This window comes from Notolabrus celidotus, chromosome 9, assembly GCF_009762535.1.
Source record: "Notolabrus celidotus isolate fNotCel1 chromosome 9, fNotCel1.pri, whole genome shotgun sequence".
In the NCBI taxonomy this organism is placed as follows: domain Eukaryota; kingdom Metazoa; phylum Chordata; class Actinopteri; order Labriformes; family Labridae; genus Notolabrus; species Notolabrus celidotus.
Genome location: NC_048280.1, coordinates 15,619,878 through 15,634,725, shown reverse-complemented (window position 1 = coordinate 15,634,725; position 14,848 = coordinate 15,619,878). Strand labels below are relative to the sequence as shown.

At 38.3% G+C, this 14,848-nt stretch overlaps 1 protein-coding gene across 1 annotated transcript in view; it reads left to right on the top strand.

The window, feature by feature from the left end:
- The window catches only part of grid2 (glutamate receptor, ionotropic, delta 2), a 631,726-nt gene that overhangs the window by 455,923 nt on the left and 160,955 nt on the right, over positions 1 to 14,848 (top strand). Inside the window, 1 exon segment of the mRNA XM_034691895.1 lies at positions 1,172 to 1,291. Within this exon segment, the coding sequence (XP_034547786.1) occupies positions 1,172 to 1,291 (120 nt within the window).

Below are 14,848 nucleotides of genomic sequence, written 5' to 3'. Positions count from 1 at the left end.
ATGACACAAAGTAGACTTTTCTTTCATCACCCTGGTTCTTCAATAATGTAGCAACAACAAATCTAAAGAGGGGTTTTCTACCAAGGGGCACAACAAAATTCCCAAACACCTCCTGTCTTGGATGCAGACATAGTATCTTCACATGTTTACACATATTTGAGTGTCTTATTTTTTCCATTTAGGAGTTTTACTCACTTTTCAAATAAATAGTACTGACAGATGATTAACATCTCAGTTTCACTGAAAGCAGTCATCTGAAATTCAGCAAGGATGAAAAATAACTGAATGTGAGATTTTACAGGAACAATTATTGACAAGGACTGTTAAGGAGTGATATGATTAGGACTGATTAGGATAATGAAGGCAATCATGACTATGATGACCACAATCAAGCCAGTACTACTTCAGCTTGAAGTAATTATACTTTTTGTGAACCTTGACAAATGTTTTATTTCATTGTTTGTTATACTCTTATATGACTAAAAACAAAACCCCCAAACCAATTTCCCTTCTCAGTATAAATAGAGTTGTGCTGGACTTGACTTTGTTTGATTAAAGAGAATGTGCTTTGAGTGGACGTATAATCAATGTTGATGCTACATAAAGTCAACTGCATTCCCAGTGCTATCCATATTGACAAGAAAATCCAAGTTCTGCTGCACACAGAGATGTGCATGCAAGTAGTACCTGGATTAACCAGGATGCATGGCAAGAGAGGAGCGTCAGCCCCAGTCCTCTGCATTCTGTCTGCCATTAATAGAAACTCAAATAAATGCAGCTAAACGAAGTAATACTCAGCAAATAAATTCAGATAAAAACCTTTGAAATTGCTCAAACCATGGTCTGCACTACCAAGATGCTGATTATCTTGTTTGTGGCCTGGTTAACAGTTTGTTACACAAGCAAAGATAAAACAGTTTGTAGTTCTTCAGGGCCACCAACTATATCCAATGACAATGCTGTGCTGGTAAATAAAATATTTTTCTGATGTGGCAAACTGAGACAAAATGAACATAAGCAATAGCCGCAGTCATTTTTAATCAATATACCAAGCTCAGATAGACAGAGGTAAAGTTAAAAATTGGCAAACTTTCCCTTTAATTTAAAAATGTTACCAAACAGGAAAACAAATCCTCCGTCAAGTTAAATATTTTTCTTCTTTGTGTTGCAGTTCGGAGTAAGTGGCCTCACCAGTTTCCTGGAATTCACCGACAATGGCACCAACCCTAACATCTTCTTTGAAATCCTGGGAACGAATTATGGAGAGGACAGGGGACGTGGAGTCAGTAGGGTAAGTAGTTAAAACAGGACCCCTGTGCGATGTGTTTTACCTTGGGTGAAGGGAAGAATCATTTCAGCAGCTCCAGTGGATTTACATAATTCCAGGATTTATCGGGGAATTTCTCTGCACCTGCTGTCTACATTATTTTCATCTCATATTTATTCAGGTATTTCTTTCCTCGGGACTGTCACCTCTGTGTGGCGGAGAGCAGCCCTGTTTCCTGTCTGTGTTTACTTTGAGATTTTAAGATGTATTTTTATATCATTGTGGCAGACCAAATACAAAGAAGAAGTTAAAGAGGCTTTTAAATTGAATTTTTTTTTAATTCAAACTCCTCTTCTGTTTTTTGCTATGTTAACATATTTGGATTATTTTCTGCTTACTAATAATGTGCAGAAATACCCAACAGCTCACCACTCTCAGTGGTGTTATTTGGCTGTATAAGCATTTTCGAGGGGCTTCTGCCAATGAAGCAAACATAAAATAATAAAATAAAGATACTGATATATATCTTAAGTTCCAAATCCATGTGAGGGTGGATAACTTCCGTCAAATATATCAGTATATTTAGATGAAGAACAATATCTCTTTTCTCCCTCAGTTTAAGATCTTGTACATTCCTAATCCCTATAGACAAAGATGCATCCTATAATAATAATTCATACTCACAGTTTCTGTTCTCTTTACAACAGTGGAGGTATGGAGCTGTGATTATGGAAATGTGATGAGACACCAACACAACACAGCATTCCACCACAACCACAGACTAAAGTAATCTTTAAAGTGCAGCATGTTTCCATTTAGTCATGATTGTGAAATCAGAGGACATAATTAATGCACTTTTGTTGGACATTTGTTGGTCTGTTTTTTAAAATTCAGCTGTAAATTCAAACATAGAATCAAATTACTAAAGACAGACTGATGTTCCTCTCTGAGTGGCTGCATATTACCTTCATCTTGTGGCTGAATCATGCCTTTTACAAATGATGTGGAGCAGCTGTTAAATTGTGCTCATACTGGTGTTTGACCTGCAATAAAAGCATGGATGATATGGGTCAGAATAGAAAAGAGGTTAGTGAAAATAATCTGTCTCTGACCTCTTCATCATCAAGAAGAAAAGCCAGAGAGAAAACCTCCCTGATGCAATTTGTGTGTAAATGTGTGCAGGAACGAAGATAGAAGCAAATTAAAGGCCTGAAAAAAGTGGAAAAAGGGTAACCATTTTCTGCCTGCAAGCATTCAGTGGACAGTGCCCCCTTGTTCATGGGATCTCAGACAAGCTTTGGACTCATATATCTCTGGCATAGCCACTTCTTTTTTTGTGGCAGTGGACATAGACTCAGCCTCCATGTGTATAAAAATAATTTATAATCTTCTTCTTGAGCATAAAAAGACAGGTGAAAGAGGAAGATAGAGCTCAAAATAAATTGATGATTATGAAAAATAACCCTGTCCCATCGACCCCAAGTTAACGTCTTCCCTCATGATATGATGGCCTGAGTGACAAAACTTAATTTTCAGGTTAATTACACTGTAAGAACCCCTGGCAGTTAAGACAGCTTTATGATAAAATGTTTTAACCCACCCTGAAGGCTTCCCAGTCATTCTGCAGAATGAGATAAGACTACTTGAGTCATAGTCGCAAAGACAGTAAAAATCTCTAAGTTAATAATATTAGTAATATTAATGCATTATATTGTAAAATAGTGTAGCCTAGGTGCAGCTTCTCTGTAAAAGACAGCTTTTTTGTTTTATAAGAAAAAACTAAAATAAAAATCCCAGCAGGATCAGAGTGAAGTCATCCAACAAATAACTCTAATGCAGTGTAACCTGTACGCATTTGGCAATACTCTAACAAGATTTAAATTATGTGATTATGATTATAATCTATAAGCAGTAATGAAATCAAATAATACCTCATGAATGAGCTGCAGGGGCAATTAGCAGCAATTAGCAATTAGCTGCAGCAATAACTTTAATTTAATAACGTGGTTAAAAGCTGCTGAAGCAGTGGTGCAGGCTGATTTCCTTTAGCAGTGGAGTGGATAGTTTTAAATAGCTGGCCGTGGAAGCTGTAAGAAAGAGTGCAGCAAATTTCTAAATTTAGTTTAGATAATTAAAACAGAATGCATAGTATTGACAACTGAATTAATTCACTTTGAGATGCCTTTTTTTAATCAATAAGCTACTATAAATATACTCTTATTGCAATATGTTGCTGGTATTAAAGCAAGAAAGCTATTTAACAGTGGTCGATCCAATAATATATGTATGTATGTATTAAAGATGGACGATATTATCAGCACAATATTGGTTTGGGGAGATAACTGCTTAAAAAGTTTCTGTCTATGTACGGCCGATAAGGTAATTCATAAATTATGCACACGCCATGTCAGCTTACGCGTTTCAACAGTAAGCTTCAACATGTTGGCTGTATGAAAGCATTTTGAAGTTTTGGAAACAGCAGACACATTACTGGATGTCTTTGTATGAAAAAGAACAGGTGTCATCTGTGGCAAACTTAAATTTTGATTATCTTGTTTCATGTAGTTTCTTAAACATATAGACTGTGACATGGATAACAGGTAAATTCTAGCGCAGGGGAGACTTTATGTTCTTTGCAATAAAAAAAGAGTATCAGTATTGGCTAAAATGAGTTTGAAATTTTTAGCATATTAGACATTGGCGAAAATCCAATAATGTGCATCCCTACTATCAGAATCAGAATCAAAAATACTTTATGTATCCTGGGGGGAATTCAGGTTTTACAGAATGCTCTTATGCACAGTATGAAAAAACTCAAATTATGAATAGAAAGAAGGAATAAAATAAGATGTATGTATGTATGTATGTATGTATGTATGTATGTATGTATGTATGTATGTATGTATGTATGTATGTATGTATGTATGTATGTATGTATGTATGTATGTATGTATGTACGTAAGTACGTATGTACGTATGTATTTACATATGTATGTATTTTAGCATGTTATTTATTTGGGCATTTGCCCTTTAATGATAAGACAGCCGAAAAGAGATGAGAATCATGAGAAATGTGGGGAGTTCAGAGTGCGGAATGACACCCAGCAAAGTTCCGAGGCGGAAAGGAAAACTGTCTACTGCTATGAGGACTATTGCCCTTGTACATGTTGTGCGCCCTTAGTGCTAGGCTTTACAGGAGCCCCGTGGTGTAATTGTTTTTACATTTATAATAATAATGCTACCCATGTAAATCAACAACAACATCAAATAGCAACAACAGAAATCAATTCAACAAATGTAAACAGACAGGCCACAGTTTTAAAACCAAAATGCTTAATCATACTGCTAGCAACTAGCTAACAGCTCTGCTAGCTAACAGCTCACAAACTTGTGTTTTTTTAAAAAAAAGTAAACTTTGATCATTTTGTTCCTCCTTTACTCACACTAGCTTCTAAAAAGTCAAACAAAAATGCTTAAGTATAATAGTACATACTTATAAGTATAATATACCAAGCAACAATGGTTAGGGTAATTTTGCTGCAGGAGAAGCAGGAGCAGTGTTTACTTCACCACACTTGATTGGCTTAGAGAGAAATTAATCCCTAGATGGTAAAGTTGTTTTGATAACCAGGTGGGGGCAGTAAAGGCAATAAAACATTACTTAAAATTTCAAAAGAACGTAACAGTGTTAGCTTTTTTTGCACATTTACCTGTACAAATCTGTAGGACATGTCCTGGAGTGACATAGTAACACTTTGGGTTACTATGTCATAAAGTTAGCATGTACCTAACATTTCCAGTCACATGTTAAAAGCTTTATCTACTAAATATTTGATCCCTACCATATGTGAGCCTTTTTGTAGAATCTGTCGTTCTATTATTTAGCTTTCACTGTCGGGAAGTTTATGCTTTAACGGTTGTAAGGATTGAGGTTTCACCAAACTGTGACCTTCCCTTGAAAAAACAAGTCTAACCATCGAACTAGATTAAATAAAAATTAGTCATTTTACTAGTTAAATTATACATCTCTCTCTCTCTCTCTCTCTCTCTCTCTCTCTCTCTCTCTCTCTCTCTCTCTCTCTCTCTCACTCTCTCTCTCACTCTCTCTCTCTATCTCTCTCCTGTGCAAACCATTTTCCTTTACTTTCACTCTGTATCAATCATAATGTGTTTCTCTTGTACCCTACTGCTTTCAGGACATTAATGTATAGCTGTATGTTTTTTTATAGAAGAGTCGTTCAGTGTCTGCATTAAGGACTTATAAATAATAGACAACAGGCTCCAGCTACTGTACACCCACTGGTTTATTAAGATGTAAAGGGAGCATGTCTGCCTGATTATTAACAGTATATGCACACACTTTTAATAATGGTATTTAATCTACATTCTGTTGAGAATATCACTTAACCTGAGCTTTCTTTACCAACCCCCCTCACAGTTCTGCATGTTTCTTATCCCCGTTGAGGGTCTCACTAATGACTGACAAAGACTCCAGCCTTTTTTTTCTTTTTCTATCTTACCTTAATTTAATTATTTTTTTCAAGGACCACCCCTCCCCCACACTCAATTCTCTTTTCTTTTCTATCTTACTTTCCTTCCGTCTCCATAATCTGCTTTCTTCTTCTTCAATCCTCAGTCCCTCATCATGAAATTTACCCCATCATACTTCACACATATGCACACAGCTGTCTAGTGATAATGATTATAGCAGACACCTGATATTGTCGTAATTATTATGGCTGCCCTGCGGTAGAATTGGCTTTCTGCTCCATTACCTTCAGCAGCTATACATGGGAAGGTATATCTCTCTCTTTCTCTCACTTTACATCTACAGGCATACAAGGCACCACTGCTCTCTTATAGAGAGGCGACAAGTCTGCCATGTGTAATTGCTTCGTTAGCTATCTGCGACATCTTAAACGACTTCAGAGAGGAAAAATGGCACCAGATTTATACTGAAGAAGCAGCACAATAAAAAAAGGGTTGTGGTTAAGCGGGGCGAAAAAGGGGGATATAACGAAGGAGGGGAAATAGAAAAAGACTGATGTGTTGCTCGATTATGGGAAGGCAACCACGTGAAAGAGTGAAAGGTATAGAATGTGATAGGCAGAGAGACGGCTAGAAAGGAGATAGATGACCTTATCATTATAGATTCTGTACAAGAGATAGAGACGGCTATACAGGTCATGATAGAGTCACAATCCTTACCCTCTCACTCTCCCTCACATGCTCATGCTCTCTTTTTCGCTCTCACATCAGCACATTCTCCATCTTTTGGAGGAGAGACAGAAATATTGTCCCTCTTTGTAAGAATCAATGGCCTTGCAAACTGCTGGACTCTTAAATTGAGGTCACCTTCAACTATCATGGCCAGCCTGCTCCGACATATGTAGTAAATTACGCTAAGTGACTTCACAGAGTCATGGGACCTTGGAAGCCTCACAGTCCTGTCACCGTCACATGTTTTGAACGATTGAAAGACGTTTTTTTTCTAATGTGATGGCTTTAAGTGCCGACCAACTTAAACACACTCACACTCACACATACATTCACAGTTCCCTCGGGAATGCATGCGAGCGGATGCATACACACACACATTTGCATAAATCTTCTGGCGTCTTCAGAACTGCTAAGCTAACCCTTTTGGCTTTGCATGGCAATTAATGTCAGTCTTTATGACCATCAGTACATAACACAGAGGAACAGTGGCTTTCCTTCACTTGCACGTAAACATGCATGCAGGGAGAGTTTGCTATCAGACATTACTTGTTTCAACTGAGCTCCTAATAGAGCTCAGCATTTCTTTCATAAAGCTAAAAAAACATTGGCAGACATGGCTGTTATATTCTTTTATACATATAACAGAGAGTATTTATACTCTGCAGACGCATAAATCACTATGTAAAATCTGAATCAACTGTAAACAGGAGTATTAGTACATTTTAGTGTGCACCTGTCCCAAACACAGAGAAAAAACACAATTTTACCTTTTTTTAGTTGGACTGAATTCACGGTTACCAGCTGCGTTTTAACATCTCGCCATTTTTCATGGTTAGTGTCACAGAAGGATATTACTTTTATTACCAAATATCTTTTCTTTGACATTGTAGTCTGTGGGGATAATTTACACGTCTAAAAGAATTATGGCTGAACATAAAGACTGGAATAAACTAAATGAGTGATCTTGCATATTTGTTTCCTTGTTGTTTTTTGCTATCTGGAGAGAACATCAGGTCATAACCTGGCAACAAAACGGTTCCTGAAGACATGTGGAGAACAACTTCCTGCTGTTTTTTGGTTTAACGCCCACCTGTTCTTGGCTGGCATACTATCATTATGTTGTTGCTCTCTGTTTCAGTGATTTTCCTCTGCTCACAGTGCATCACACCAGGAATCAAAATGATATCAGCCATTAAAATTGAACGTATCTAAAACATGTGCATTGGCTTCACAAGGACTGTACGTACAAACAAGAGTTGAATTTGTCATACTTTAAGATGAGACAGGTCTGCAGTCATGTTGTAAATCTCTAGACACACCACATAAGGCTTTGGATTTAATGGTGAAATCAGGATGCTAATGCACTCTCAGTGAGAATGTTTGCATGTAGTTAGAAGGAGTTTGTGGCTGTCCAATGCTCTACTCCAGCACATAAGAGATACTTTGTCCATATGCGTGGAGTCTCTCTGGGCTATTATGCAGATCTTGAGACTGAGCAGGGAGTGAAGGCAACCAATGTACAATTTATGGCACTATTAGCCACCGCAATCCATTCTTAGTGAATTCACCCCTCCAAGTATTAGAGAAATTAAAAACTTGACTTTAGACCTAGATAAAGAGTTATTACTATTTTTCCACTGGGATCCTGAATGTCTATGCTGAATTTAATTAATTTAATGACTAGAATTTCCCTCACAAGTGTCAAACTCTTGGTGGTGCGAGTGGAAAATAAGGTGGATCAAAACAGTCTGTAAGAATTTGGAGCAACATTTTTTAGTAGGACGTAAAGGCCAGATCAAGATTATAGATAGTATCAAACATTTCATGGACGCTAACAAGCAAATAGGCATAATAGCATGTTTAATAAATTGAGATTTTCTCCACACAGCATGTAGATAGTGTACAGCAGCCTCTCATGCACTCGCTGCTAATGGAACAAAATAGTTAGGATGCAACTCTAAAGGGCATGTTAGCCAGTGCTATTTTAGGGAGGTTGGATGAGGAGCATCACCACTGGAACTGATTATTACAATTATGTAAAAAAAATAAAAAAAAGTACTGCAGGGTGAGATAGGGAGGGCGATGCACAACAAGAGGGAGGTTAGAGAGGAGGTACTGATGAGTCACAGTGAAAAGAGGCAGAAAGAAAGATGGGCATTATGTGAGTCAGGAAAATGAGACACGGATATTAAGTTCGAGGGGAACTAAAATAAATAAATCAGAGGATGAGAGAAACAAATCTGGGCAAGAACAGGCAGAGAGTGAAGGGCGGAAAGATAGTGACGGAGGAAAAATATCTCCATGGGGAAAGATCCCTATTTCCCTCCAATTTTCCGTCCTATTAGGTAGATTTGCATGTATCTTTATTCAGCATGTCTCCCCCACCTCCGGGGCAGGTGGGAAAGTGCGGAAAGTATGGTCGGGGCAGGAAGGGGGAGAAGGGGAGATGGAGTTAAAGATGCATGGGAGAAAAAAATGGAGAGGGTTGGGGGGTGTACTGATGAGCAGAGTGGGAAGGAGGAGAGGACGTCATTGATTCGTCCTGCATCACAGACTCTCCCCCTTCACACCTTTGCTTCCCTGTCTTCTCACTTCATAGGTGCGTGAGTGCTTTGACTTAATGTTAATTATTGGGAGTTTCGAGAGGAGGACAATGCATATCACAACTCTCTAGTCAGGTGGTTTAAATGTATAACCCCCCTCCTTGCCCCATTTTGAGAATGATATGCCTCCCATTTTGGATTACCCTTTACCATAACAGCATCAAATATCATATGGATCCGTGACAAGAACAGGTTTCCAAAATGCAGTGTAAACCACTTTTTTATTTTTCATGTTTTCAGTTAAAGCTTTATGAGTGAAAGTGAAGTTTGGCCTACATGAGCATAAACTTGTTCAAGTAACTTTCAGCTTGCTAAATTAAAAAAAAAAATCCCTCAAAAGTTCCTAGAAGGTTGCTGCAATATGGTCAGAAAACAACATTTTGTGTTGGTGTCCTAAACATGTTTAAAGCCTAACACTTCAGCTGTCCAGCAAATGACAACTTTGTTCAAACACTGCATGTGAAGTTGTGGGTTTCCTCAGTGGTGGACAGTAAAACAGTAATTTTACTTGAGTAGTACTGTACTTAAGTACATTTTTTGAGTATCTGTCCTTTACTTGAGTATTATTATTTGGGGGAAATTATGACTTTTACTCCACTACATTTGAAAGAAAAAAATCTCACTTCTTTTGTCTCCACTACATTTCTATGAATGCTCTAGTTACTCACTATTTTTGCTTTGAAGTCAGCTGATGAATTTTCTTTTCTGAAATCAGAATCAGATCCTAAAGACCATAAACTGTTTGTGTACTTGTGTTGGTTTGTCTCAGTTGTGTAGCCGTACCTCAGTTGAGCTTAGACCAAATGCAGATTAAACGTTATTCAGACCAGTCCATTAATTTAGTCGTGATGATGATGGCTATGGCTGACAAGGATGATGATTCTCTACCTGAGCACCACGGCCATATTTTTAGCCCACGTTTGAGGTTTTTAAATGAAGAATGATTCGTATTGTTGTAAATCTCTGATCAGAATGTACACCCATGCATTATTTACTGTACTCATGCTTTGTGAAAATACGTTTTGAGATATTTAAAGAATTACTTTGAATACTTAAGTATTTTTAAAAGCAAGTGCTCCAGGACTTTAACACAAGTAATAATTTGACTGAACAACTTTCACTTGTATTGGAGTAATATTTGACCAGGAGGATCTATACTTTGACTTAAGGAATGAAGATTTGTACCTTGTCCACCACTGAGTATACTTCACAACTATCAGGGTTGTTTGAAGCCAGCGTGCTCTACATCACCCATTAACAGAACAAATAAAAGATTCACTGCACACTAACAATGGCCTGTTCAAGCTAGAGTCCTTTACATGTAACATCACAACAATTAGTTTTATTCGGAACTCCAGCCATCTAACACTCTGCATAAATTGAGTAAAATTAATCCTGGTGATTTCAATATAAAATCACTTAACAGCAAAAGTTTGACTGCCAAACAGGTGTATGTTTAATACACCTGTTTTTGTAATGGTGTTAGGAGAAATGCGTATACTAATTGCATCTCTCTCTGTTTGGTATGATGTGTGTAGTGCAGCCCGGCTCAGCTCAAGCAACATAAGTACAAAGGATACATACAGATTTATCATGAAGTCACCTAGAGAGGACTGTAAAACATTGTGCTTCAACGAGTATTCAACTTATGCTTCAGGGCGAAAAAAACATTTAGTGACATCCCAAAACATCTGACATGTCTTGTTCCCAAGAAACCGCTGGCTTTTCATTTTTGTAAAACCGCGGAACAAAACCCAGTTGATGCTGAGATGTATTGACGTCGAGATAAATTGTTTTTATGGACTAAAATGAGCTGTTTCCCCCGGTTTTCTTGTGGACTAATCCGGCTACTGAACTTTAAGGAATTCAATTAATATTGATCTTCTCTGATAAATCTCATTCAGACAAGTAAACAAACAAATTTCCAAAACTGTTGACTTCAATCTTCAGTCTCATCTGTTATCCTGTCGTTGTTTTTTTGGCTTAGGGCAGGAGTACTAAATAGGTATTTATTCCAACCTTTGTTTTGATAACAGCTTTTACCCTCCTGAACTCATGAATACTTGAGAATTTTCAGGCTTCTCTTGTGGCGTGATTGATGTCAGCAATTTGTTTTAGCTGGAAGGTCTTGTCAATCATGAGTGAACTTGGATGCACTGACCAGCAAGTAGTGTTGTGGGTGACCACAGAGCGGTGAACACTGGATGCTAATTGAAGCTGACAAACTGCCTCTGGTGTCCTTGGATCAGTTAAGTGTGGCAGCGCAAGTGAATTTTTTGTGCTGTGTGCATCTTTGTATTATACAGGAGAGAACAGTGATATCAAAAAGCATTTAATATATTCTCATTGTGGATATTTTGCTCTGCCACAGTGCTGAAGGTGAGATACTGTTGTGTCTGACAGTCACTAGCAATTCAACTCTGAAAACAAAGAAAAGGGAAAACCAGAGGTAAATGTGATTTTATCTAAGATAATCCAACATATTGGATTAGCCCATTAGCGGCAGCCAACAGCTAGCATTAGCATCCAGCCTACCTGCTAAATGATATTACTGTTAGCTTGGAAACTGTTGCAAGCTTATATTGCTGTTTGGTAGTTTTATATCATACAATAAAAAGGCTTAACTCCTTGCTTACATAACGTTAGCTCTGAACAAATAAACAGCTAATGTTCTTCTTCGCTAACGTAATACTATCTAGGAGATGCTTGAATTCTGGCACTAGCTGTAGTCTAAAGTTATAACACCTGATTGTGATTTGTCATTACATAGCAACATATCATGACAACAGTCTATTTTTCTCAGTCGCAGACAGAGCTCACTGTAAGATATCTTGTTAATTTGACGTTGGTTTGTTTTCTTTGGGAAGAGGCGAAACAGCCAGGAAAAGACATGAGAGGTAACAGACACAAGAACTGTAGGCCATGACAAAGATATCTACAGTGAATATGGTGCATGAAGTGTTTATCGTTACCCGATTACGGTATGTGATGCTACCGAGTTTAAGGACCCATAAATGGAAAAGAAAGTGTCAGACTCTGACAGGGACAAAGTAGAACACTTGATCAGGTGAAGTGCTGATTCATGCAACCTCCTCCTGGTTTTACTTCACTTTCAGTTTAATGTGAGTAATATCAGCTTTATCTTAAGAAAACGCAGGGTAAACTGATACTATTGCCCCGCTCAAACTGCTTTTTCAATTAAAGAAATATAATCATTTTTAAATTGATAAAAAAATATTTTCAAACCAATTTTGGAGTAAACTAATTGATTTCCTAAGTAAGTAGAGGTGTAACAAGTTGGATAATGTATAATAAGGAGGTTTTTAAAGCAGAGGCACTCCTCCAAGGATCTGCTATAACAACCTGCTCACTTGACATTATCTCTTAAATAGCTAACAGGTTATCAAATATGCTGTTTTATCATATAAAAAAAAGCTCAGCTTTCCCTTCAGATCTTCTGTGTAAATTGTCTGTTGAATTTCTCCTTTTTCAAGAAGTTAAAAAATGACAACAATCGTTGGATACCCCAAAATGTGTTTGACAGACAACCTGGAATATAGTAGAACAGCACTGTGACAGCATTCAAGCTTCACACTCAGTGCACGGCCTCTGCGAATGTGATGAATTAAGAGAAAGAAACAGAGAGGGAAGGGCTGAGAGGGGGTAAGGTAAACAAATTATTGAAGAACACAAATATTAGAAACTCAGAGGAATAGGAGACTGCATTTTTTAACTATTATCTGCTGTCACATAGGGAAATTCTTTGTGATGCCAATGGGTGCCACCATATACTCTCCCGTTAGCCTGCTTCTCTGTTTGTTGAGACAAGCCAGGAGAAGTTTTATTCCCCAGATGCTCCACTGTCAATCCAGTCTCATGTATCAGCCAAGACAGAGTCTGTGCAGTGACATAGGGGATTTGAGCAGCAGAAAATGGTGCTATACTGCATAGGTGAATGTATATTAGATGGCTCTACTGTATATTATTATTCAACAAATTCATGAGTCTGTGTGCCGTAACAGCTTCTAGGATCTCATGGAAAGAAAGTAAGCAATAGAACGGAAGAAAAGATGAAAGAATCACAGTGCCGTTGTGTGCATATACAAAAGTTTTTATTTTGCTTTTCACCTATTTCTGAATTACAGGAGTCACAGGTGTCTGTGAGCCTGAAAAGGAAAACATGTAGCAGTGTGTTTATAAATCCCTAAAGCCCTCCCCATTCATCAACCCATACCTCGTTAATTTGACCCCACTGTGAAATGTCTGCATTTTAACATGAGGGCGCTGATTTTTTATGGATTCAGGGAAGTCTTGTCAGTGAGTAAGGGGTGATGTTCAGTGAGCAGGTTGTCATAGAAGAAGGGAACTACGACGGGGTGAACAACTTGTTTTGTTTTGTGTTTACCTCTCGTGCCTCCTTCAGTTCTGTCAATTTTCAGATCCCAGCCTACAGCCTTTTGTGTCTTTTCCCGCTCTTTTCCCGATTGATAAGTGTATAGTTGGGTCCTCTTAGTCTGCGATCACAGTTGCATGCGAAGAAATAGTATATTGTTCATTAAAGAGGTCTGCTGTAGAGAAATCAAAGACCTTGAATTTTGTTATCAACCAATCAGAACGGAGTTTTCAACAGCATATGACTAGACAACATAACTTAAAGAGAAAAGTAAGACTGGTGTGACTAGGGGGATGGAAAGAGATGAAAAGAGAGCTTGGGGGCTCGTCTGAACTCTGTGTCAAATTGTTAGAGGAGGAGGAAGAAGAAAATGAAGAGGCAGCCATGTTTGAGCCCTGAAGCTAATGTTTTTATTTAAGGGAAGTCAAAAAGATGTGCGGGTGGATGATTCAGCAGGGGATTGATAGATGGACAGAGTGGAAAAAAGGAGGAAAATGGAAACAAGGTGGGTTGTCAGTCATTGGGTTAATCTTTGCTGCGTTGTGGATGGATGGATGGATGGATGGCTGGATGGATGGATGGATGGATGGATGGATGGATTGACAGGAGCAGGGATGTGAAGGAGAAATAAGGTTGCAGGCCTAATTGCCTGTGACCTGGTTGTAAACATTGCACTTGTACTGTAAGTTGGCAGCATCAGAGGGAACAGAACTAAGAGGAAGAGAGCTTTGATGTCTGATACCAGGGTTGTGTCCTTGTGTTAAACATGCCGTGGCTTTGTGAAAACGGTAAGACACCTGGCCCGCAGAGAGAAGAGGGAAGGGGAGAGGAGGGGCTAAAACTTTGTCACAGGAGAGGAGAGTGTAAGGGCAAGGTTTGGTCAACGATTACAGGAAGAAAGAGATACAGTTAGATGAATAAAAAAAGTTTGTAGAGGACAGGAGGGTGGGTGTCTATGGTGACGAACAAGGGATGGCCAGAACCTATTTATAAATTATATTAGTCTTACAAAAGAAAAAGAAGCTCTGATTTGGTGGAGAGCATCTGTCAAGGATAAGAACAGTGTCAAGCCAAAGCTCAGTATAGTGCAAATCTGCCCCACTGGGAAAATTGCAATGTGGACTCCAATAAAGGAAAAAGGCGATAAAAAGTCAGACCAAAAGTTGGCAGGAAAATATGTGGGGGGGGGAAAGGGCTAGGGTGGCATGACTGGAGTGCTGGCTGGTGGGTGCTCAGATGGGTGGAGGAGGGAGTAGGGCTGGAATCAAACCTATTAAAAAACAGATTCAGTTGTCTGTTAGGGTACAATCTAGACTGCTCAGTAAAGTTTCATTGGATATTTGTAGTGATATGGTGCTTTATTAG